This window comes from Sylvia atricapilla, chromosome 3 (genome assembly GCF_009819655.1).
Source record: "Sylvia atricapilla isolate bSylAtr1 chromosome 3, bSylAtr1.pri, whole genome shotgun sequence".
In the NCBI taxonomy this organism is placed as follows: domain Eukaryota; kingdom Metazoa; phylum Chordata; class Aves; order Passeriformes; family Sylviidae; genus Sylvia; species Sylvia atricapilla.
Genome location: NC_089142.1, coordinates 82,148,619 through 82,176,152, shown reverse-complemented (window position 1 = coordinate 82,176,152; position 27,534 = coordinate 82,148,619). Strand labels below are relative to the sequence as shown.

The following is a 27,534-nucleotide window of genomic DNA, read 5'->3' as shown; positions in this document are numbered from 1 at the left end:
AGAAAAAGAGAAAAGAAAAAATATTTAATCATAGAGAAGCTCCAGCAAACTACACAGGAGATCGGACACTCAAACATATGAATTGCTCCTTTATCCCACCTGCATTACCAAGGAACTTTAAAGTAATTGGAATTTGATTTCTATTAGCTTGGAACATTTTCTCTGATATCAATTCATAAAGTCATAAAAGAAGAAATAAACACAATACTTAAAAAAGGTGACTTCCAAGAACACAAAATATGTTAATCTCTGGCAGGAAAACCTGCCTTAAGGAGACTCTAAAGCCCTCTGTCCTGAACTCCACAGAAAATAATTAGATTAAATGGAACAAAGAGTAGAAAAAAGAATAAGTTTGTGGGTTTAAAATGAGTGGACGCCCAGACCTATTTGGTACAATGTAATTAACAATGAACTATCTACTGCGAGTAATGCAGACAGAACAAGACCTAAACAGATCGTGAGTTTTGCCACTCATTTTTTAATTTGTGAACACACTCTCTATAGATGAAAGTAAATGTAAAACAAAAGGAAAATTATCCTTTGTTTTTTGTGCCAAAACACAGGAAAAACATTATACTCTGTACAGGTACTGAGTAACTGTACCAGTACATGTACAGTACTGTTAATACACTGTCTTTTCCATTGAAAAGCATTTCAAAAAATGAAAAATAAAAGGTAGGAGAGGTAGAATTTCTTTTTGTGCAAGTTGAATTAGTGATTTCCCTCCGTGTCTTCAGATGTTGAACGGGCTTTCAGGAGGTATGCCAGGTCTTTGCAGTGTCCAGCCACAAAACTTCAATTGAAAGTGCATTCCTTCTTTGCATGCAAAACCAAAACTGACTACAAATAGAGATCATCTGAAAAATTAGGAGTTTTTTTTTATAGTTAATTCTCTATATCACCCAAAGCCAAGAGGAAACAGTCACCCTAGAATTGTTAAGGTTGGAAAAGATCTTAGAATCACCAAGTCCAACCATTAACCCAGCACCTGTTCACCACTAAACCATGTCCCTGAGCCCCATGTCTGTATGTCTTTTAGATACCTCCTAATGATGATTCTACCACTTTCCCGAGCAACTTGCTTCAATGCTTCATAACCCTTTCAGTGAAGAAATAGTTTTTAATACCCCACCTGAACCTCCTCTGCACAACCTGAAGCCATTTCCTCTGCCACTTGCCATGTGGTAGAAGAGACTGACCCTCACCTGGTTAAAGCCTGTTTCAGGTGGCTGAAGAGAGCAATGAGGTCAGCCCTGAGCCTCTTGTTCTCCAGACTAAGCAACTCCAGCTCCTTCAGCCATTCCTCACAAGACTAGTGCTCCAGACCCTTCACCAACTCCATTGCTTTTCTCTGGACAGGCTCCAACCCCTCAATGTCTTTCTTGTAGTGAGGGGCCCAGAACTGATCACTGGATTCAAGGTGAGGCCTCACCAGTGCCCAGTACAGGGGGACAATCCCTGCCCTGCTCCTGCTGGCCACACCATTGCTGATACAGGCCAGGATGCCATCGGCCTTCTTGGCCCCCTGGGCAGACCCTGGCTCATGTTCAGTCACTGTCAGCCAGCACTCCCAGGTCCTTTTCTGCTGGGCAGCTTTCCAGCCACTCTGCCCCAGCCTGTCATGCTGCAAGAGGTCGTTGTGACCCAAGGGCAGGACCCAGCACTTTGCTTTAGTGAACTTCATACCTTTGGCCTTGGCCCATTGATCCAACCTCTCCAGATTCCTCTGCAGAGCCTTCCTACCCTCCAGAAGATCAACACTCCTGCTCAAACTGATGCTGTCTGCAAACTGACTGAGGGAAGACTTGATCTTCTAGTCCATCATGCTGACAGAAAGCATTTTTATGCCAAGTGGAATAGTTGTTTTGTAAACAGAAATCTTCAGTTGCTCTTTAACAGGCTTGTTTTCAAAATCTGAGCATCTTGTTCTGTTTAGACATTTAACTATTATGCTTGTCATAGTTTGTTTATTAAATAGAAACCAGTCAATATAAACCTTGCTATGTTCAGAACCCACGCAGCACAGAGAAAGTCTCCTCCACAATAAGCCAGGGGCAAAGCATTACCAAGGTAAATGAATGTAAGCATGTGCTGCAGTATGCTTATTTAATAGTGCTGCGAAACCCTACTTAGTGAAATAGCAGAGTAGTTGAAAGAAAGATTTATAAAGCAACAGAAAAAAACCTCAATTGTGAGCCCTCTTTCACAACCAGAGAATAATCATCTAATGAAATTGAAAGCAATGCCTGCAAACACACAATAATTGTTCAGTATAAGTAATTATTGTATACAACTAGATTTAATCTCTGAAATTCAGTGTTGCAGGGTACTGTTGAATTCTAAAGCTTTGCATGTCAGCAGGAAGATTCAGCTCCTTTCCAGGGTACCAACCCTTATCCAAAACAACCCAAACAATATCTGAAGAATCACAAACACTGCTCAGGCGTCATCACCTACTTGTTATAGGGCAGAATTGGTGAAAGCCTCCCTACAATCAAGAAGTAACCTAAATAGGCTTTTTCACTTCTTTCATAAACAACAGCAAATTCTTCCAACACAAATCCAAACACAAAGAACAAGTGCCTTCATTATATATGACTATGAGGAGAAGAGAAATTATCAAAACAGCATCACTGGAACAGAATGCAAGACAGAATCTGCCTTCAGAACACATACAAACAGAAAGCAAGAAAATCCTTCCAATTATCATCACAGAAAGGGAATATGGAAAAAAAAATCATGACAACAGTTCTAGTTTTAGCATTGTAAGCATGGAAAGTAGCTATCATTGCTTCCTTTTCCACCTTGTTCTGTAGTCCCTTTCAAGAGATGGGGCCAAACCTACAGCCAGAGATAGGAGCTATGCCAGCTGCTACCACTGCTTCGATGGATATTGGCAAAGCCAGTGAGACAAGGATAACTAAGGGCATGTGCAAACTCTGTAGGATCCCTAGCATGACTGTCAGCACCAACAAGCAGGAGAAGAGGCTCAAGTTAGGCCTTGAACAGCTCAAGTTACCGTTAATGAATCAAAACAACCTTGGTTCAAATAGTTTGGACAGCAGAGACAATCTCTTAATAGTTGTCATTTCTTCTATTTCTCAAATTGACATTTTTAGAGTTTATCAGTCAATTCCAACAAAGTCAAGTAAGTCTTAACTGATGTTACATCAGAGGCCTGCCAAGATTTATTCACAATAGATCAGCAATTAAAATGTACTATTTTCAAATTACAATAATCTAATTTTATAGATTCAGTGTCTAATGGACCCATAGCAAGACAGGCAAAATTCCCAGACTGCTAAGCATATCCTCCTAACCAGTCTCATCCATCAGGGCTGCCTAACAGCATTATTGTGAACGTCTCAAGAGAATTATTTCCATCACATACCGAGCACAAACTGCAAAGTCTCAACTTTTCACAGTCCCTGCTACTTTTTTTATTCCTTTAATTTCAATCAGTTGACATTCCTTTTAATAAGATGGGTAGTATCAATCCTGCCAGCAATCAGAGAAGGTATGCAAAAAAGCCTGATTTCTCACTCTCTGACTTATTTTTGTTACAAAGTCCCCAGGAGAAACAAATACATCAATAAAGAATAAGGTCATTTTGGGAACACATGCAGTAAGTATTCCCCACATAGGAAGAGTTTAAGGAATGGTTTATAGAAGAGGAACTTCATGTTGAATTACAACAAGCAGATCAGAGAAGCTGCATTTGTGTTCCTGAACAATCCAATCAGAACAACAAACAGAGATTTAAGCTTTACTGGAAAACACCACTTGCAAAAGCTCATGATTCTAAAAAGGCTTCCTCATGTTCTCTTTCTCTCTTTATTTTTTGACATAAGCTCCAAAACTCTTCTAGACCACACTTCTATTTCAGGTGTATTTTCCTTTAAAACAAAAACACGGAAATGAAATTTTCCAAAGAAAACAACCATTAATAAACCATCAGCAAAGTTCTTCTCAAACCAACAGCATCCTTTCCAATCAACAGTCTTCACGAATTCAAACAGTTAAAACAAACAAACAAAAAAGAATCATAGTCTCATACATATAAACTTATATTTGACAAACATTTCATAAAATAAAAAAGTCATCTATTACCATTGTCTCAGCACATTCTGCTGAGACAGGTAAGCACCTCTTCCTGAATGTCAGGGAAAATACTCACATAGCAGAAATATAAGAATTCAGTAACTCTCATCTTACTTAATGAAAGTGCTTAGCCCAAGTACTAAATATATGCCATTGGCAGTATTTGATTTGTGACACCCCAGTTGACTCTGTGATGTATGTAACACATAACGCACCCGAGTTTCATCATGTAGAGAAGGACTCAATGTTAGCAGGCAGCAGCTGCCAGCACTTGGATAGTTATTAGCAATGGCTTAGGCAGTTTATACACACAGCATTTATGTGCCTTCTGGTTCAGGCATTAGTAGCTAGATCACGGACTTGAATCACTCTGTGAAAGGCACCTTAAAATAGAGCTGGGGTCTCTCTGGGTTCACTTTTATCCCTGTAAACGCAGAGCAGTTTAATTGACTCTTATGTCTAAATTCAGGGTGCTGAATTAAGTCTCAGGCTCCACTAACACAATCCAGGAGGGGACAAGACTGACACGTGAACCAGCAAAACACCGAGCCAAGGCAAGTATTCTTTGGAAAGGCAGATTGCTGTAACCCATACAAAGAGACAGAAGAAATCACTCTCTTGCATGGAAAAAAAAATAATACCCCTGTTTTTCTTAGTACCATCTATCACAACTACTCTGAGTATTTTTTCCTTTAAAGAATAGAAAGTGAAGAAGGTGAAATCCTTCCTTGGCTAGGCCTACACAGCCACCTAGAACCAAATGGAAACCATCAGCTGATACAACTGAGAGGAAACATGGTGCAGTAGTTTCTGAGAGTGTTGAGGTTGTGTACAGCACATCAAAGCTAATGAGCAGAAAGACTTCCCCCTCATCTGACCCAGTTCTGTCAAAGATTCACACATGGAGACAGTGGGTGTAGAGGTGACACATGCAGTATCTTCAAAAATTTTGGAAGTCAACATCTCACAGTTAAAGACACTTAAGACCTTGATGGGGAAAGGAAAACTTGCTGAACTCTAGAAAATTCAGACAAGATATCAGAAGGCTCCCCAGACCTGTAGGAGTACAATGAAGTGAACAAAGCCAAACCTAAAAACAATTATGGGAAGTAGTACCAGAAGGACAGTAATTTCAGGAGAAAGCTACCTGATGCTGCAAGTATATTCCATTTGAAAGGAGATACAGAATTAAAGAATCCTCTTGTGGTTTTGGGGGCTTTTTGGGGGCTTTTTTTGGTTTTGGTTTTTGTTTGGTTTTGGTTTTTTTGTTTGGTTTTGTTTGGGTTTTTTGTGTGGTTTTTGTTGTTGTTGTTGTTGTTTCTTAAACAGCATGCAAACAATATTATAAAAAACCATTATAATTGAAAAATCATCTTGTTTTTTTCCTAGATTCTGAATTAGTGCTGTCTGCAGTGTGACAGGTGCAGCATAAAAGGCACTGTCCCAAAAGAGCTTTCACACAAAATGAACAAAGAATAGCAGAAATAAGGATCAAAGGCTCAAAGAAACATTAATCTTTCATTAAATTATTCTAAAATGCAAATGGCAGTTAGCTTCTACCCCCTGTACACCTAGCCATTGGTAGCTTGGTAGGTTTTGCTCAGTGGAACAGGCTGTCCAGAAAGGCTGTGGAGTCTATCCTTAGAGCTACACAGAGCATGACTCTGCACATGCCTGAGCAACCTGCTGTAGCTGACTCTGTTCTGAGTGAGGTTATGAACTGGAGGATGCCCAGTCACTCCAGCAATTCCATGATCAGATTAGAATGGATTTCTCTGAAATTATTTAACAATGATTTTTTTTTTCACACAGTGGATCAGGGAGAGTGCTCTGTATAAAATTAGAAGTCTTGATAAAAACCCAAACAGAATACAACTGGGAATGAATTCTACAAATGATTTTTAAGTCAGCTTGGTGGACAGAAGAGGACCTGGGACAATATGACCCAGGAAAAGCATTGCTCATCACTAATGAGCAGATTCATGGAGGAAGCTGATGGTGAGGAGCAGAAAAATGAGATTCACAGTCTGGAAATGAAAGGCTCAAAAATAATCACCTACTTAAAACTAACAGAACCAAAAGTTAAGAGATATACACAACCATGGCAAGTGTCTGAGGCAAATCTTAATTCAACTGTCAATGCTCATCTTTCTGACCATATCACTAATTTCCTTCACAGTTCATAAGTAAGCCCCTGTGTCTATAACAGGAATGCATCAAACAGGAAATAGAAAAGCTCACCCTACACAGAAGGGACAGCAATCTTAGGTCAAAAGGCATCAGTGACCTTTCTGGAGAAAGAAAGACGTGGTCTTGATGAGAAATAGACATGAAAGAATTGGGAACTGTGTGATCCACCTCAGTACTCAATTACTGAAACTTCATCGGCTTTGGCTCAGGATTACAAGATAATTGATCTAATACCAGGGTCTTGCTAAAAACACACCACCAAAAATAACTTCAAAAAGTGTGCTTTACTCTGTTAAACTAACCTCCAAAACCAGAAATTCGAAATGAGAAACCATTTCTTCCTCTGTTAGCTACTTTTCCCAATAACACCATAGGACCATGGCAGTTACTTCATGCCCTTATATAACACACATACATTCCTTTCCACCCCAAAAGAGAAGTTTTTTTTGTTACCTCTTACCGACAGTTATTTTGACAGTTCTTTTCTGATAGTCCATCCTCATCTTCTCCCATAATATCCACTGCCGAAAATATCAGTGCAACCAGAATTGCAAAGCAGCATACCAGTGCAAAGATCACAATGCATCTTTGCTGCGACTGAAAGAGATTAAGATTAAAAAAGTTTTAATGGCATGAGCACATTGTAGTCAACGACTTGAGACTCTAAAACTTTTATATAAGATCTAAATTTCTTTGAAGATCTTACTGCCATAGCTGTCAACATGAAACACACCTCAGGATGAAAACAGTCTCAAAACTGTCCTTCATGTATCACCTTGAGGTGTATTTTAAATCTCTCCAACACTGTTAAATAATTCATGTCATAAATAATATTCATAATTTAAACTGCTTTCTGTTTGCACCACAAGGAAAGCATTATGCTTTAAAATAATGACTCCTACATTAACTACATATTTTCTGATTGCGCCTCACAGGTAAAATACACACTTGAGATGGCACTTAGAAGTTTTGTTGTGTTGGGCTCAAATAAAACATTCCATTGCAAGAAATATGAAGAGCAAAATATTTTTTTCTATTGCTACAAAAAGTACCTGACATTGTCACTATGATTGTCACAGCCACTCAGACACTTTGGGAAGTCCTTGCCCCACAGTATTTATAATATAATGAAAACAAATTCACAGATGATAGATGGGATTTGAGGAAACAATGGGAGACTGTTGGTCAGCATGACAGGTAATGCCCTCCACCTCTCAGATGAAATATTAAAACATGGCATAACACTACCTTATGAAATCTTGCAGTAATAAATCAGATGCACCTGGTAGCACCCTAAATAAATGTGACACCTCCTAAAGATAGTCTCTTGATATGTAATTTACATAGCTGCATAAACATAAAGCATATTCTATTCTGAAGCCAAACTGTTTCTGTTCAGTTATACTGAGCATTTTTCTACTGAAGTAAATTTAAACAAGACCACACCCATATATAAAAATATCAACTACTTACTTTCTTAATTTTCATTATTACCCCATAATTAAAATGTCAATTGGAGGGAGAGGCCTCACAAAGGGAAAAAAAAACCAAAACGTGGGAAAAGCATGAACATTGTAAGGGAAAGGAAACATCACGCTTGCAGCTGATAACCAATTTCATAGTATTTCCATTGTTCCTGATATTTTGTTTAAGAGACAATAAGTTTCAGAGTAATAAGAACATTTTCCCATACACCTAAAGAAACTGTCTTTTTTTTTTTAATGAAAAAAACTTCCAATACTTCCCAGCTAGTGCACTCCTCAGGAGAAACATGCTCATGTTTAATATCATAATAAATCAGATATAACCATTTTATTTCAGTCTGTGAAAACACAAAATACAGCAAACAACATCTTCAGACACCAGGAACAACTCATCTGAGATTTAGTGACAAAACTATCCTTTAACAGTAACCACCGAATGCGTGGTTCCAGTTATATGCATATTTTAAATATAATGCATATTAGACACTTTTCTACATTTCAAATATATGTTTAAAATTAATATATGTATTTCTAATATATTAACTAAAATCTTACAAGACTACAGCATAACAAAAGGTTCTTCAGCCATAAAAAAGCCAACTTACGAAATAAAAAAATTTGGAAATTTTTTTTCCTTCTTCTATAGTGGCAACATTTGGAAAAATTTGCAAATGACAGCACCTGGGTGTCCAGAATTCAGGATGCACAAGTGGGACACAGGAGAACATTGTTAAACATTGTCTCATTGCCTCATACTACTGGCAAGAAAAACTAAGAAGTTCCAAAGAAAAGTAGGTATTCAGGTCTGGGGCACTGCTCTATGCCATTTCTTCATCAGGACACATCAGACTGCTGTTAAGATAACCACTGTCTCATGCAGTTTTTTGCAGTATTGCAAGTGTATTTGCAGAAACTCTTTGAAGCTGGCTCCTCCACGCACTGAATTTATCACCATGGCAGCAAGACAGCAAAGCTACTCCCATTAACAGCGAACCAAAAAGAGCTTGGGCTCATTTTCTAGTCCCTAGGAGCAGGGGACATGACCCAGCAGGGCTCACAATAATAATGCTCTTTTTTCTCCCATATCAGGCTAACTGCTGCCACACTACACACTAGGACTAGTTTTGCCTTACTCTGGATACATTTGGAGCACAAGCATCCTAGCTGCCACACTGTGGGAAAGACTTCAAGCTATTGCTCCAGGGAGTAACTCCGATCTTGTTATGCTGCCATGCAACTGCACAACAACTTCAGAGAGCAGTGGGATCACTGGATCAGCAGAGAACACATCAGCCTTTGAGGCTGGGCCAGTACACACGGAGACAGCAGGAGATGATTTACTAAAAGGTGGCCAGAGTGTTGTAAGGCATAAATGCACCTCAGGAAACCTCTCAACTTGCTTAAAGCTTGAAGGCCAAATCCATATAAAATCTACAGTGTACCAATAACAGTATGGTACCACAAGGAGGAGGGGGTGTGGGGGAAAAAAGGCAGCTGCAACAGATGATTAAATACCAGGAAATCTTATGCAATTTCCAGCAATTTCTAGGTGCTCATGTTAAAGCAATATGGAAAGGGGAGGTCAAAATAATTCTGAGTGGATCCTCCTAATCTAGAATTAATTTGCATTCCACATAATTTTGGGGAACATATTCAAGGTTTCTTGTCTTCTGTGTTGTAGCTGAAAATTGTATGAATTTTAAATCCCCGTTTTTTCATGTATACAGCTTGTCAAGCTCTGCAGTTTGTGATTACTGTTCACTGTAAGCAGCACAAACTTAGTACCATTAGTAAGACCACTGCTATTCTACCAGCATTAAAATAAGGACAGAAGCACACAAACCTATCTTACTGCTCTTATTTTACAGATCCTTTATATTAAGCAGTTGTCTTTGACAACTATAATGGATTAATTATCTCACTTTTTCTTAAGTACCAGCTTAACCAGCATGGTTACAAATAGCATAGGGAACCTTTTAAATCAACATTCAAAACTCACCCTGTGACTACATAGTTTTTCTTTGAACTAAGGAAAGTACAAAGTAGTAAATAAAATAATCAAAAATTCTAAGTTTGTGATTCTCCTAACTCCACATTTTCAGCCACAGGTCTGAAGGGTCAAGTAAAGACCAGTAAAAGAGAATTAAAGAGAGTAAGGAGGATTTCAAAAAGTTTCACAGTTCATGTTGAACTGACTCCTGCTGAGTGGTGGGTTTTACGCTTTCCATTGCTTTTAAATCTATATATTACATTATATATAAATAAAAAAATTATAAATCTATATATTATATTACAAAATAATGTTTGGAAATAGTTTAAATTAAAATTCATATTTATACTAGAAAAGAAAGAACAAAAACAGGTACTTGCATCAAACAAATCTTCTGAGCCTATCACAATGGTAGTAAGTCTTCATTTTCATGCACTTTGTCGTAACACTGACAATTTTCAAATAACCTTTTCCTAATGGAAGCAGATTAGGACAGACCTTATCCCTGTTCTATAATACCATCCATGCATGCTTCTGTGTGCATCTGTGTGCAAGCAAGAGCAGGCTTCATGAAAGAATCCAAAATCAAAGAGCTCACACCATTGACAGACTAGAAGGGATCTGCTAGGCTGCTCTTCAGACCGTGTGTTGGTGGGCTTGGGCAGACTCTCTGTTTGATGCTGTCTTGTTGCACATCCCCTCAGCAACTGGGATGCCTCCAAGTTATCAGACTTACCCTTCTGTTTCCTCCAGTAAATGCCTCAGTGATCAACCTTTCAGTCTTTGACCCTTAGTTACAGAATACAGGGTCGTGAGGGAATCTCTAAAACTTACACAGCCCATCTGTCCATTTACACAGTTAATTTGTACAAATATTAATTCTAAAAGGTATTTGTTTAACCTGTCTCAAAAAATCTAGAGTTGAAAGAGATTCTGCAGTCTTTTCAGGCAACGCCATCCCATCTCTAAGCACCTGACTGATGCCTAACTTAAGTCTCTTATGCTGCCACAATTCTTGTTTTCCTTCCTGTACTCTTGGAAAACAGTGAACAGAGCATTTTATTCTCTCTTTTACATATTTAAAGGCTGCTAAGAGGCCCAGGGCCAGACCACCTACTAGCCTGACTGTACTGATGTGCAAGCCCAGAAATTCTGTTGCATGAGAGAAAGATTTGTTCAGGGCTTAAGGAAGATTGAGAAAGAAACTCCTGCAGGAACATGGAGTATCAAAAGTACTGTGACTAAAATGTGTTTTTTTCACCTGGCTCACCTAGCTTAAACACTACCTAAGTTAAAATAAATCCACCAAAACACTGCATTACTAAAACAAAGCATGGGGATTTTTTTCATGCTGTTATCCCTCTAGGGAGAGAGTGAGAAGAAATGCCAAAAGCTGCACAAGTATTCAGTACAGTGCTATTCAGACTAAAGTTTAATCTGGGAAGAACCGAGTTGTTTATTATTAAGAAAAAGGACAGCCTATGTCAATTAAGCTTATCAGAGCCTGTGATACCCATGCAGAATTGAGAATGAGAGCAAGAAAAAGGCCTCCATCTTTACTGCACTCACATTGCTGAAAAGCTGTTAAGAACCCTTCACTGGCTCCTGAAGCTTTCAGTTTCTTCACCAACAACAGGCATTTCTGTGAGACTGAGATTTTAATCAGGAATTTATTCTTCCTCCAATGCAGTACAAGAATATCCTCTCCCAAAACAGGGGCCATGAAATTGCAATGCTGCATCTACTGATAAAACTGACTACATAACAAGAAAACCTGTCATGGCTTTGAACTTGTTCTTCACTTTTTATATCTGCTTAAAGACTGAAGAAAGCAATACCTATACACCACAAGAATACAGAATTTATATCTGCTTGTCAGAACTGCTGAGGCTCTGAGAAGCAGGCTTTCACATCTTTGGTCATTTCATTAGTCTGCTCTTTCCTGCAACACACATGAACACAAATGTAACAACAAAAACACTCATCTGCAACACCTGTAACTGTTCAACAGCTCTTAGAGAGGTGTTTATGAGTCAGGTGCTACAACACACCTGCCAAAGATAGCAAGAACTGCACTTCAATAATTAGCAATCATTCCTGGATTACCTTGGTCACATATGTCTATTAAAGAAAAAACATTACTATAAATACTATTTCCCCTTAATCTGGAATTCACATACTCTAATAATCTTCATTGCAGCCTTGAATCTCCCAGAGAGTATGATTAATGCCAATCAACACTTAAAATCCTCTTAAAAATAATAAGGAACAGATTGCTAAGGTAAGTTAAATATTTTAAAACTGGCTGGACCTAATTAGCTTCATCCTTGGGTATATAAGATAGTGGCTGAAACTAACAGAGAACCCTTAGGACTCACCTCTAAAAACTCACAAGCCTGAGTGATATATCAGAAGCCTGGAAAAAGCAGAAGTGTTACCCGTATTCAAGAAAAAATGGAGATCAGACAGTAGAAGTTGGGAAACAATAAGATACTTATTTTAGCTTCAGTCTCTAGAAAATATGTACATATCTAGAAGGTAAGAAGCTTTGTCATGCAAAAGTCACATTGATCAATTCTGATTTCTATCTTTCCTAGTCACAAGCCCTATTATCCTGCTGGAGAAGCTGAAAATAATGTATACTCTCATCTTTAATAAAAAACTTTCTTACAAACCACAGCAACTATGTCCAGACTATCACAGGAAAGGTGTAAAGCTGAAAAATCAAGCTCATTGAAAAAATGGGAGGACACTTTCGAATGGATTTTGCATTTAGAATGGATTCAGAGGATTCTGCTTTGTATCAATTTTTGTTCATGTCTCCATTAACAATCTAAATTATGGAGTAGAAATAAGAAGTGCTTATTAACTTTTCAATCAAAACCAGAGCAGTACAAATTGAAGACTAGATTAAAATTTAAAAATGTTCTTGGCTCTTTAGGGAGTATGTCAACAAAAATAGGTTAAATTTCAACGAAGGAAGAGAAAAGAGCTACAAGCAGGTAGAACCAACCAGTTGCACATATACAGGAACTGAAAACCACTAGGTAAAAGCATAACCAAAATTATTAATAGGCTGGAACAGATGTTTTAGGAAGACAGACCAAAAAAGGGTAAGAGTCCGCAGTTCGGAGAGAAGAAATATGGCCAAGGGCTACGGTATCTACACAAGAACATCAGGTATAGTGAAGGCAGAATTATTCACCAAGTACTACAATTCCAGAAATAGTGGATGTTTATTGAAGCTTCAGGAGTTATAATTCAAAAAGATAAAGTACTTTTTTATGAAGATGATATTAAGTATCTGGGATTAGTTGCCATGGGAGGCTGTGAAAGCAAACAGCAGCAAGAGGTTTAAAAAGAGATTAGACAAAGCTTTCAAAAATACATCCTCATCATGCTAGAGAAATGCTAGAGAAACAAGCTAGAGAAATTTCTCTAGAGGTGCTAGATGCTAGAGAAAACAAGATGGGATGTGCCCTTTACTAGAGATGATAGGAAACATGCCACTGCCCGCTGGTAGGCACACAGAACAAGACTAGGCACGCCATGAGTCCAAGCTGCAGAGCGTATTTTCTACATTCTTAAATAGTTCCATTTTCCCACAGAAGAAATCAAGAGTTATAGCAGAGAACAACCTGATCATGTCACATCATGTTACATTGTGCTGACTTAGATTTTGACTTCCTGCTATAATGCCTGAACTGCATGCAAGGCAAAAATAATCCTTAGCCTCTACTTCAAGTTGGCATATTTTGTTTACCTTTCAAGACTGAATTGCAGACAGTTTAAAGCAAAATCAACAGTAAATATTTAGTCCTACAGTTACCCACTGAAACAAGAGAATCACCAATTAATTCTCCAGATAATACATTCTTTAATGTGTTTTCCAAGCAAACAAAAAGACACACATGGTCCAGCAGTCTCATTGTCTTCCTAGCTCCTTTTGAATCTGTTTTAGATTTATATATAGAGATTAATATAATATAATTATCTCAGAAATTTTAGAAATCTACCATATGCAGGTAGACTCAGCTGACGAAGACACAAATAAGTGCCTCTATGACGGGAAAGACAATCCAAAGGTTTGCCTTCCACCACACCCAAGGCTCAGCAGCCTCATGGAACAGGGGTGGGAGGAATCCTGCCTTTGGGGGGGCTGGGGGCCCTGAGCACACACCCAGAGAAGCAGCTGCCTTGGCTTCACTGCTCTCTGAACAAACCTTTGCTCCAATAGGTCAGGCACATAACACACAGACAGGCACATGGCTATAAATAGAAAACCAATAAACTACTTTGGAAGAAATCCAAGGCTTTAGAGGTTACTTATCTGGAACTCCTCCACACAAAATTCTATACTGCAGAAAGATATTAACATTCGGAACATGAGGTATGTAAGAAAAAAGGTTTCTACCACATAACCAACTAACCACTGATGCAATTTGTCGATCAAAACTGCCATAAGAGAACAGGTGAAAAGCCTGAATACATTTAAGTACTCATGTGCCATTTTCCCAAAACTGGGCCCTGACTTCTCATCATGATATATCGACTCAGTCTTCAGCATAATGTAAGGCAGTTTTATAATTTGGCAGCATCAAAAAAAGGCCATTGTCTACTCTAAAAATAACCATCTACTCAAATCTAGAGTCTCCTGCAAAGAGAAAAAGAAAGAAAAAAGGTATTGAACAATCTGAACCTGGTCTGAACAGCCAATTCAGAAGACTATTAATACTTCATTAGTATGAAAAACAGTGTGAGTAAGATTTCTATATTCCAATATATTTTGGTGCATCTTTAAACCTGGACCCTCTAAGGACTCCTACTGCAGCTAGCATTACAGACATTACTTCACCAGGACAAAATAAAAACACCAAACACCAAAGAATTGTCCTACACTTATAGCACTTAATTTTATATATAACATCTCTTTAAAGAGACCATCTATGTACAACTTTATTTCACAAATACAATTAAAAGCTGAACTCTTCAGAAAACAGGTGAAACCCAGCAACTAATAACTGAGCAAAGAAACATTTGGTCTATTATTTCCCATCAAGAGCTTGATCCCGTAAGGCAGTATTTTGAGAGGGAACGAAATCAAGAACTACATGAAGATGCAAACCATTAATATACTGCAGACCAGCCCATTTAAAATCAATTATAATCATCAGAGGACAGCTGGTTGGGGGTATATAGCAGATGATAAAAAGACTGGCCTAGAGACTAGAAGTCCAATTTCTAGCAAAAAATGTTCTTTCAAATTTCACATCCTTTATGTATCTTTCTGGAGCCTACAGCATGCAAACCAAGCAGTTAGAAAGCCCTACTCTGAATTGCAGGCCTTCTTCTCTCAACACCCAGTTTAATTTTGATGTTGACAGTCTTAACTCCTAATGAAAAATTAGACTGAAATATCAGAATCTCTAAAAATCAGATTCTTCCATGGACACAAAACAAGGAGTTGCAGTAACTTGTCATATTGCATCTGTCTCTAGCCAACAATTCTCTGATTTTCAAAATCAACAGGCAAAAAAAATAGTCCACGGTAATATTCTCTTTTCCATATTTTGCTTGCACTCATCAAAATTACATTTTTCTACTAACCCTGCTTCAAGAAGTTCTTAAATCTATTCTGGAATGGATTGTTTATTGTACATGTCCAACTTTTAACCTAAAGATTAATTATATTTCTGCTAAAGTTAAATGGAAAGTTTTAAGTTAAAAAGAAGAGGAAAATGGTATGTTTTTCTTACTTGCTGGTTAAACATGCTCAAAACTTTTTCTCTTAGATGTTTCAGACTAATTAAAGACATCTCACCAGAAAAGAGAGGACATCCCACATTTGAAGTACTTGAAATCATGCTTTTATTTTAGGATTTATTTCAGCTTTTATTTTCATCTGGTCAGTTTTGAATATAAAAATGAGCTGGAGCACAGAAGTGTCCATTGGCTACAATGATTCCAGAGTGATTTAATCCCAATTCCTCTGGATCAGTCTAATACATGTTGTTCTGGCAGCATAATTCTGCACCAAACCAGGCAGGACTGCAATAACTAACACAGCTTTAGCTCTTCAGGTAAGGCTCCTAAAGGAGCAATATGTAACAGCTATAAATGTTTTAAATTTTAACAACAACCCTGCCATACTATTAAGGCACGTTCCAGCCTAAAGACAATCTGTTTAGATGGTAATATCCAGATATTCAAAATATTTTAACAAGCTGAATACAGGACAGGAAGCATTTGGGAACAGAGGACAGGACAGGGAGTGTTCTAGCAAACTATTGTATTTACCATTGCAACATCAAAGACTTTCAGGCTCCCTGACAAAGGAGATAAGCAAAATATTGGGCAGCTATTTTCAGAGCACATGATAAATAATTTTTTATGTGCTAAGGACCTTTTAAAAGAAAATACAGTAAGTCTAACAATATCAGTGAAAGCATGTCTGTGACTGATCACTCCATATGACTGAGGCATCCAAAAAGCACCAAAACATCTCTGTGTGTCTTAGCCACATGTGTACCATGTTTCCTGAAATCAACAAGCATTTGTAATGCAGATTCTTGTTCCAGAACAGTTATTAATTTTTTTGGTGTGTGTATATATATATATATTCTTAAATATGTATGTTTATGCACAGAAATGGACATGTAATAATGACCATTATCATCCAACATAAATCAGTCTCTAAACCACAAAGAGAAATTAGCAGTAGGCTGTTAGAAGTAGTAGCATGAAGGCAGACCAGACTCTATACAGAGGAATACACTGATTTACACTAATTTACATTACAATTACATTACATTACATTCCAATACTCTAATTTTCAAATGGCAATGCTTCTTTTATGCTAAAAATTAACTATAATTTACTTTTATATGGTTAGTAACTGTAGAAAAAAATTCTAGTAATGTAATCAGTTAAGTAATGTGAGACTTGCTGACAGCACAGCTTCAACTACAACTCTCTTTCTTGAAAGTATTTTATATTATAGTGCTGCTAATAAAGCTTTAAGAGTAAATAAAATTTTAAAGTAATAAAGGAATTTTATTCACAGTGTTTGCATACGTCATTTTTGGCACAATAAATGATCATATGTACAGTCTGCTCAAGCTTTACGCACACAGCTTTTGTTTTGCTCAGATACTTTCAAAATGAGACAAGACCAAAAAAAAAGACTAAAAATAAAAAGTTGTGGCTACTGGCACATAGACTCCATCAGGAAGGCTGTTAGACACAAATTTGAGCTCAAGTGCAGTTCTGTAGAATTACAAATTTATCACTCTACCTGGAACATGTGTCTTCTTATCCAAATTGACAAGGCAAAATACATTACGTTAAAGCTTCTCAGTGAGATTTTAGCATTTAATCCTGCACTTGGAACAGGCTAAGAATGTATCTACCATCAAGTACAGCATTATCACATTAAGTTCCTATGAAGCAATAATTTTACAATCAAAGGCAGGTGGTGCAACTGAACCTGGACATATTAACAAATTTGCCACAGATTGCCAGTTTCTCCTTCATAAAGTGTAAACAGCAAATTGAGAGTATTTCAAATTTTTTAAAAAGTTTGCTTTCACTCATTCTGACAAGATACACTTAAAGAAGTTTTATTAACTCTCTTATAAATCACACAAGTTCAGGAAAAGAAATTATCTCATATGCGAAACATTTAATTTTAGCTCATTCTGAATTTTTAACTACACTGCAAGTACATGTTGAACTAATAGATCTGCCATCTGGCCAAGAAGTTAATTCCATTGTTACAAAGAGCACAACCAATGTGACATTCACAATAGGAATTACATTCTACTGTAAAGAGAGATAAAGGAAAACAGAGGCTTATGATCTGCAGCTAATCAGAGATATAAAGGTAAACTAGTTAATTATAGTGATTAAGTGTATCTGATCTATGCTTTCTTTCCTGTGAAAGACTCAAGAGGTAATTTAGGTACCATGGTTTTTATCCTACAGAATTCTGTATTTGAATTAAATGGCAGTGTTCATAGTATATGTTAAGTAACTCCACTTGATTGAAAGTTCCTTTACTAGCTTAGTAATATGTAATATTATGAGTAAAGATGAGACTGTCATATTGACTTCAGCTTCCCTGAGTCAAAAGAAATGAACAAATATTTGATTATTTACAAATACAACAAATTTATAAGCACACACAAATACATACCAAGCAAGCAAGCAAAGAACAGCACCAGGAGAAATAAAGACAAGAAACAAACAGCAGCAGGTATTTAAGACCTCTATTTCCCTCTACCACAGTCTCTTTCTGTGTGAGATCTGTTCCAGTGTTCTCAGAGTTCCTTGTTGTTGTAGAAGTATTTTTTCTACTTCTAGTGGAGTTGACACACACCATTATGGATGGAGGAGATAAAAGTAACAGAATCAAGTTAACTGGGCAAAGTAAATTATTCCTGGATGTTTTCTTTTTTCACCATTTCAACTATATTCATTCTTTCCCCTTTCCCTGCTTCACCAAACAGCAAAAAATAATTCACAGTCACTGTCTCATTCCAGCTAACAAGCCCCACTCTATTCTGCCATCTTACACGTTTCTGCCTTCATATGGTGCAGACAATAGCTGCACAACATGGACACCAGGCTTCAGAACCAGCAGAAGATAATGGATGTCTTGAGGGGAGAACAAAAACATCAGTACCAGCAGGATCTAGTTTTGAGGGGTCAAAGAGATTATTTTTCTAGACAGATCTGTGACCAGGTTCCCACAGGAGCAGAGTGAAAACTACTGTACCCTGATTAACTTTTCACCTCTCACTGGAATTATCAGATACCTCTTCTATCAGCAGCAATGCTCCCCACTGTTTGCCCTTCCTGTGCTGCCTTATCTCCATATTAATAAGGTCAGACGCCTTCTGGTATGTTGAGATATCAAGGAGTCCTGATTTACGGCATTTTGTCAGGTTTTATTTCACAACCTTGCTTTTCTCGTTTGCTACCTTTACAGAAAAGGCTTTGTCCTACTCTTTTCTTTGTTTAATATATTACTGTAGTATTCTACTGAATTGGGCTCATTGCCTATTGTTCTACTATCTAGTCAAAATACTGATTTTTATTTTCTTGGTCTGTTTATAGGATAAATAAAATAATTTTTAAAAATTACAATCTCCACAACAAGATATATAAGGACAATCTATTAACATCATAACTGACTGGGCAGACATAAAAAATGTTAACTTGGCTTCCTACATTTTCGATTTGTCCTTCAATGTTTATTACATCCAAGTAATTTAAAAACCAGATAAAACAGAGCCCAGTTATGTAAAACATTTCACATTACTAGGTAGCTACCCACCTTCAAATATCATGACATCTGACTTGAAAATGTCTGGAAGAACTTCTCTTTTGTATTACACAGTGTTTAAGTAAACCTATGAATTTAGAAGTTAATCAGAAGGAAAACTAAGAATGCATATGAATATACATATTTATGTGCAGCCATGACCACAAAAGTCTCAGTTCAATAGGAAAATTATCTTAGAAATTAAATATTATATCCAAAATATATGACTGGTTAAAAATAAAATAAAATAAAACATCTATCCAGGGACATGGCTGTTTCCATGAAAACCATGAAACATTCTGGCCTAGCTGAATGTGTGTCTAGTTTTATTTTCTTTTTTTAAATAGGCAATTACTACAGATTTTTTAAATTATTGCCCACTTGGAATTTTAATCATTCTGTAAAATAAAACATGGCATGAAAGTACAGTGAAATTCTGTCTTCTTATTCTCAGTTCTGTAGCAAAGAATCCCAAAAAAGTAAAAATAGTGAAAGAGATGAAGATGAACCTTGAATACAAAATAACCACACTGCAATTTGACATGGTGGTGGTACAAATCCCTCAGTGAAGTTTCAGTGTCCCTGAAAACAGAGGAGGTGAATTGCACTTCACCAGCAGAGATGATGACGGACCAGACAGAGTTCCAGTAAAGAGTGACTGCATGCCAAAGAGAGCCATTAACCAGTATCATCTTTCATCCTACTCTGAAGTCCAGTATCTTTCTGGTGCTGGTGTTTTTTCCCTTCCCTTTCTTTTTTGACAACAAACTTTGTTGAGAATACTTTCTTAGGAGGAAAAACTAAATTATATGGAACAAAAGCCTCTTACAGCAGGCTATCAACTGATGAAAATTGTTATGGGCATAGTTTTTTCTTACAATAGCTTACAAGCCCTTTCTAAACTGAAAAATAAAGTGCAGCTTAAGTTTTCATTACAGTACCAGGCCATAACACAGCAAAGCATCCAGAGAAAGGTAAATAGATTTATCTATGAAATTTCAGTCTTAGGGTGACAAGTCTCATTCCCAATCTAGAAGTAGTAGCAACAATTTATTAGAAGTCCCCACTCAAAAAAGCAGCCATTTTGTTAAGTTCTATAAAATTTACACAGACATCTGCATTTATTTTGCTACACTTTCAGAAATTTTCATAAAATAATGTTCAAAGAGGTCTCAAAATATGGAAGTTTTGTAATTTCTCAAAGCAGCAAAATGCTGACTAGTTTCTACCATTTTGGAAGTAATTGGAGATACACAGATCTTATGCTGTCATATTAATTTGCATTTTAAGTTATCTCTTGAAAGCAGTAGCTGTATAACGCATGCACACTGTACTTACAAAAACAAGCTTAGTCCTAATAATTTTTGCATGTGTTGCTTAAGGCTCAAATATATTCCATATGAATAAAAACCAATATAGTGTTTACTGTGTATTTTGGTGAAAAAACCTATGAAGTTCAAGTAAAATTTGGTCCATATTTGTTTTCTGAATGTGTAATATTTTAACAAGTATAATTTTAAGCAATGCACACAGATACTCTCAGATAATATAAACTGATAACATTTCCAGATTACTCAGTGTCACTCTGTGTCCCTATACACACTTGTTGAGACAACCGTGATTCCCACAATTCTTCACATGCGTATTCCCTCCATAGAGGAAATGTAACTCTAATTGCAACAGGCTTACTTTTCTTAGTTCCCTAGCTTCTTATAAAAAATATTAATAAATTCTCCAGTGGTACAAACACACTAGGTATGTGCTTCTTCCACAGCACATTCAAAATAAACTATTCTTACTTTTTTCTGAGATAATATACAACAATTGAACAAGACAAAACTGACTTACTGCAGAAGTTTTATGGAAGGCCAAGCATGTGCTCATACTATCAGTAGATTGATAATCCATGTTAATGTCTATGTAGAGATTATTTTTTAATTACAGGAATTTACTCCCCTATTAATCAATTAAGAGATTTCCACAAAAATAGTTACACTATTATTAGTATTAGTTATTCTATCACTAATAGAAAGCCTTGCTCCATAAACTGAAAAAAAATTTCGTTTTGTTGACCAGCACTGAATGAAGTACTGGCAGCCATGCAAATCAATAGATATCTTTGTTGGCATTTGTAAGAGATATGCACACTTATATCCTACAGAGCTGATCTCTGGGCAATGCCATTGTGTATCAAAAGCATGTAACAGTTCCCAAACTTTCTCTGTCACTGAAACTTTGCCAGACATCAAGAGCTACAGTTGTGGGTAGCTACTATTTTTTATCAAAACTATTGATAAACTATTTTTTATCAACTATTTTTTATCAAAAAACTGCAATTGCAATGAAAGCCAAGTAAGCAGTAATATTTAATGCAGTTCAGGGGGTCACCTACAGATCACTTACCGTAATTTTTATCATCAGTGCTGTGCAGACTACATCTTAAAAAAATTAACAGAGAGGGCTTAACGATGTGGCATCAAAATTCCCTTTTCTTGTAGCGGAGAGATATGGGGAAGATGCACAGACATCACTACAACCTAACTCTCCAAACATACAGCAGAGATGCTTGGAATATGCATTCCAAATATACAGCACAGTACAAAATTTTGTGGCAGCTTTGAGCTAAAGATGTGCATGTGCATGCATTAGAGATAGAAATGTCCAACAACATACCAAGATATTTTATCAGTAGAAATGACACTTGATTTGCACTAAGCTCACACTTGTTACATTCAGTAAGGAGTCACTGGGGAGAGCATTGCTCTGAAAGGCTGTCTTTACCCACTAAATAGCCACCGTGCTTGCTAGCACACTGCCAAGGCAGTTTTAAATCACAGTATGAGCCATGATCTATGACATTTCTCATGTTCCCCGGTTTTATACTGATGGCAGACTTCCCATCTGCATCTGCCTTTCTTGGCTACCCACCTTTCTTTTGTATTGAATTTGCTACTGGCTTTGAAAAAGCCTCTGTGTATAATAACAATTTTGCCAATGTCTTTAAAAGGAACAAGGCTCAACCTTCAGAAAGAATACAGCTGAATTGTTATGCAAAAGCCAAAACCACACTTTGAATAAAAATGTGATAAATTTCCTTCAAATCATAAAACTGTAGCCTTTCTTCTTCAGGAGGCATTAAAATGCAGACTAGGATCACATAAAAGTCACTCATTCAAAACAATCTTTTCAGGGTAATATGCAATTCATTGTTCAAATTCTTTGCCTTTTCTCCTGTCTATTCTGTCTATGAAAACTCCGATTTTCCCTATAACCCTAAAGGCATAATTAGATACATGCCCAAGCTAAAACTCATCCATGTCACTGAGCTCAAATTCAGATTTTGCCATGGACATAAAACTGTGGCTATAATCTACCACATTAATTTTGCCACATTCATATTGTATAAGCAGGTAGCACACTGATAGCTCAAGCACTTCTGTTTAACATGGTTTTCTGCTAGACAAACCTCTTGATCCCATTTTGAGATTATACCAAATATATATATATCTAAAGAAACACTTAGATATAGTGTAAAGCCATCAGTTGGGGTATACTTTGAATACAAAAGCCTTGACCAAAACTTAATTGATGCTTCAAAGGATCTGGCATTTCATGGGATATTTAGATACCACCCTACCACATAATACCCTATGACATATTACCAAGAGTAGATTGCAGTTTCACTTTCCTTTGCTGCTAAGACTTTTTAACATATTTATCATTTTCTCTATATTCTTTAGGGAGCTTTCCACAACATTAAAAAAGTTCTAGATTTTGTTTTTCTTCTGACAATTTTGTTCCTCTTGGGGAAACACCAAATGGCAAAAAACTCCCTTTGTCTGCTAGGACTTCAAGGCTTAGTTTCTTCTAAACGTTAGCTTTGCACTCAGCTGCTGAGTTTCTTTACTAAGTGAACAATCCAAACAATAAAGTGTTACAGTAACTTCTTTTTCTGCAACTGTGTTCTGCATATAGGTACTGCTATAATAACCTTACAAAGTTCATGGGACTTTGTTCAAAATTTGTGCTAATGTAAACACGAACAGAATTCAGCCCTTGCTATTCTTAGTTCCTTCATGGCTGAAACTTCTATTAAGTTATTTAGTAGAGATGAAAACATTTAAATTCATGTCATTCTGATCTATCTGCTTCTTGCATGGCTTTCAGCTCAATTCTTATATTATAAAAACAATCGGTATACAGGAAGCTAACTAAGCTTTCTATCTCAACTACATATTAATAATAAACTCAGGTAGTTTGCAAAGTTATTATAAAGCTTAGCAGTTCTGCTTGAGAAGCATATAAACTATTTCATTAAACATAAGGGAAAAAAATAATTAGTTTCCATCAAAGCCACAATAATTCAAGCTAAAAGAAAATTACCTAGCAATTTATAAATTCAATAAATATGCTCATGCTTATCCAGAGATCCCTCCAAGGACACTGCATCTATTTGCTATATCTGCAGAAATTAATATATTCCCTTTCTGATGCTTTGCAGCTGTGCAAATTGCTTTGTAGATAGCAAGATTGGCATTTTATCTCTTTGCTAGGTAAGAATGGGCTTGGAGACTGTAAATGATTACTTGACTAAAAGCATCTCAAGTTTTTTTGGCTTGATGCAAGAATTTTCCAGTACTCTTCTCTGTTAGACTCTGAAGAATCACAAGCTGAAAGAAAGCACTTGGGTAATCTTCTTGACTGAAACAAAGATCTACACGTTGTAGAGAGAAAATAAATTGTCAGAGGGTTAAAAAAATTTAAAAAAAGAAAAAGAAGAACAAGAAACAGTTAAGCAGTTCGAAAAAAATTGCAGTCATCTTCTTACTTTACCTTAGTTAAGCACAGGACTGAACACAGTAGTCCAACAGTTGTTTAAAAATATAACTAATTATTTGGATGGCACCCTTTCTGAAAAGCAAGCCCTCTCTCCTCTCCAGCCTCTGTGCCAGGCTGCCATAAAGCTCACAAGGCTACTTCAAGGAGGGTACCTAATGTGTAGACAAAGCCACTCTGCTGTGGTAAGACAGGGGAAGAGAATAGCCCTGCCCCATCACTATTCAAAGAGCTGGAGCATCTATCAGGCAACAGCAAAAAGCCATCAAAGTGAATTAATGTTCTCTAGGATGATGGCATTCCAAAGGCATTTTAGGATAATGAAGTCATTTAAGGCCATCTTTCTGAACAGTAATTTTGGCTTATTGTACAAGGTGATCAAAACTGAGATGAGAGGTAGTGGGCTGTCTGTAACAGCCAGTGCTGCTAAGAAAAACAATTGAAAAATCTTTATTATTTATTTCTCCAAGGTACACACACAGCCAGAATAATCACAAAATGTAGCTCCCTTATGTAATATTACAGGTTCCAAAACATCGTTTTCAGCCTCTCTGACAGAACCTAATTCTCTGTGGATTAGAATGAGGCAGGTTTATAGGATGAGGAGAAAAGGAAGACTTAAGTTGGAGCTCACTAACTACAGTGATAAGACAAGTAATTCAAAGACTATTTTTAGAAAAGTGGAAAGATGAATACTACAAAAATATTACTGGTATTTGTTGCTGAACTTCCCTGAAAATGATATATTGACTTGCAGGCAAATCTAAGAGACCTAAAGGTACATGCTTGCATCCCCAGGGATGCCCAGGATGAGGGCTTCAGCACTACCACTGTAACTACTGTAACTGTGCTCACTCTCCATGGCCTTGATGTTGGAGCACTTGGAGCTTAATGTTTGGAGCTCAAATTATGTTGGAGCATAATGAAGCAAAAAAAATCCTGTCATGGTGCATCTGATATTCAAAGAATTCTTCCATAAAGAAGCTATGCTCAAATTTCTTTTATCTATTTTCCACTGTTTATCTGTGTCTGGCATACCTTTATAAATATACCTTTAGAAGTTATACTTTCATAAATGTCTGGCATACCCAAGGAGTAAATTCCAATCTTTTCATATAACAATCGCTGTACATTTTTCTATTTCTTCTGCAATATTAGTAACTTTTTGCTACCACTCACTGATTCTCCCTCAATTTCAGCAAGTTCCCTTTCTCATCTCTGAAAAGATATCTTTGCACAGGAGAATAAAGATGCATTGAGGCTTTGTAGCATGCCTCAACACTTTCACTCAAATAGCCAGGAAGACTTCAGTATGTTCTATAAAAATCTTTTGACTGCTGTCAGAAGTGTCAGAAAACAACATCAAAGTCCCCTGGGAATACAGGACACTGCAAAAACAGGAAGAGTAACAAAAGCCATTTCCATTTACCATTTTAGATTGTCATTTGCAATAAACACCTGGAAACTTCCAATAGTTTCAGCACGTCCCAGTCCATGATCACAGCTCTTATGGTTGTTATTACAAATTATTCCATCTATAACATAGAAAAAAACCTATGCAGCTGTGACACCTAATTCCAAAATACCAGTTCATTATTGAAACACTCCATGCTACTTACAGTGCAGAATAATGCACATGACATTTCTGATTTTATTTGCCTCAAGAATATTTCTAAACTATAACCATCTATGAGCAAGAAGACAGATTTAGCATGTAAACTTATGGAAACATCAGCTTAGTGTCTGGAGGTCAAAGAGGCAAGCTGAATTTATTAGAAAGGGAGCAGAACATCAAAGAAAATTTATTCACATTGTAACTTTTTATACAATTGTAGACCTAAAACCTGAAAGTCACAAAGTTCTGGTTCACTCATTTCAAAAATCACAGAACAACTGGAAGAGGTATAGAAAAAGGTAAAAAAGGATAATGAAAGCATAGAATGTTTCTATATAAACAAAGATTAAATAAACTGTTTCTATATAATGTTTCTATATAAATAAAGATTAAATAAAGCTTGGAAAAAGACACTACTAACAGAGGAATGTGACAGAACTATAAATTCATAATCAGCATGGAAAAGATGACTATGAAACAATTATTCACTTTCTCTTCCAATAAAAAATTTTAGAGGGCATTAAACTAATTATGTTGGCAAGTTTGAATAAACAACAACCAAAAAAAAGGTACTCAAGGCATTGTTAAGCTGTAGAACCCCATGCCATGAGACACATAGGTGATAGAAACTTGTGTGGAATTGAAAGTGCCTACCTTTGGGTTTTTCTTCATGGAGAAAAGCCCTGGGAGCTAGTAAAGAGAAATGCCAACTCCAGGAACTGGAAATTACATGATTTGGTCTATATTCTCCCCACTTTGCCAGGGTCTTGTCAAAGATAGGACAGAAAGCTGGCCAGATGTTTAGCCTGAACAATATAGCTGTCCTTGAGGTCCTTGGAACTCCTTTCCTGGAGAACAACTCTGGCTAAACACTCTAAGCCTATATTTCAGGGCATAACTGTTGCAAGACACACTGCCTGCCCAATACTAGTAACACAGTTATTTACGGCAAAAATACAAACACTGAATTTTCTAGAATATGCATTCAAGAGCTTCAAGGAATGTAACAGAACATTACAGCTCCCAGCCAGACCCCACGGCTCCTCCTGCCAGCCCACGTTCCAGGAGCCCATGTCAGTGACCAGGGATGTCAGTCCCAGTCCAGGGCTGGGCTCCAGCTTCCCACAGCTCTGCCCTGGGCACTGGTGAGCCAGGGCCACCTGCAGCACAGTGGGGAGCACCAGGGCTGCCCCCCAGGTGCCCTCCTCCCTGGCTGGGCTGGTGGGTTGGGCCCTGGGCATCAGGCCCTGCTCTGACAGACCCCCATCAGCAGGAGCCCCACTCCTACTGGACTCGGCTTCCCAGGGGCACCCCTGGCACCCTGGCCAGTGGTGCCCACTGCACTGCACCTACACCTCCCACAGCAAGGCAATGCAGTCATTGATCCCTCAAAATCTGCACCAGAGGACACCCTCACTGATCACAGCTTTTAGGGGCAAGCCTTGCAGGCACAAGGGAGAAGTTACTGCACTGCACACAGGCTGTCATGGGTGACAGTGAGGTCTCAGCTGCTCCTGCTTTAGGGAACCAGCGTTCTCACTGCTGAGTGATGACATGTAAGCTGTCCTAACATTTTAAGTGAAGAATGACCACACAATCTAATTCTGTAGTCATTTGCCTTAAACACAGCAATGAAGTCACACTCTTTCTATGCCCTAAGATTGCAATAAATGGCAAAAAAATGTTTAGTTGAACTCTCTTGCATTTACCACAATTGCAGAGTGTTGATTAGCTATCGGTGTGTTAAGCTTTTTGTGAGCCTGGAATCTCACTGTCCAGGGGGTTTTCATGAAAGTATCTTCTCCTAACCTCCAGCATATCTATTCTGAAGAACATTTTCAAGATTACTTTCTTCCTGCACATCATTGTACAGTGGACATTAACTTTCACTTGTTAGCTTTATCCAATCACCATTACAAAGGAGATGTATTACTTATATAAAAAATTAAAACCTTGGGCTGATTGGTAAATTTTACTAATGACAAAGGAAGAG

The 27,534-nt window shown here is 37.3% G+C and overlaps 1 protein-coding gene across 1 annotated transcript in view; it reads right to left on the bottom strand.

The window, feature by feature from the left end:
* The window catches only part of PLD5 (phospholipase D family member 5), a 138,415-nt gene that overhangs the window by 91,325 nt on the left and 19,556 nt on the right, over positions 1 to 27,534 (bottom strand). The window contains exon 2 of the mRNA XM_066314431.1: positions 6,752 to 6,888. Coding sequence (XP_066170528.1) covers positions 6,752 to 6,888 — 137 coding nt within the window. The remainder of the gene's footprint in view (positions 1 to 6,751; positions 6,889 to 27,534) is intronic.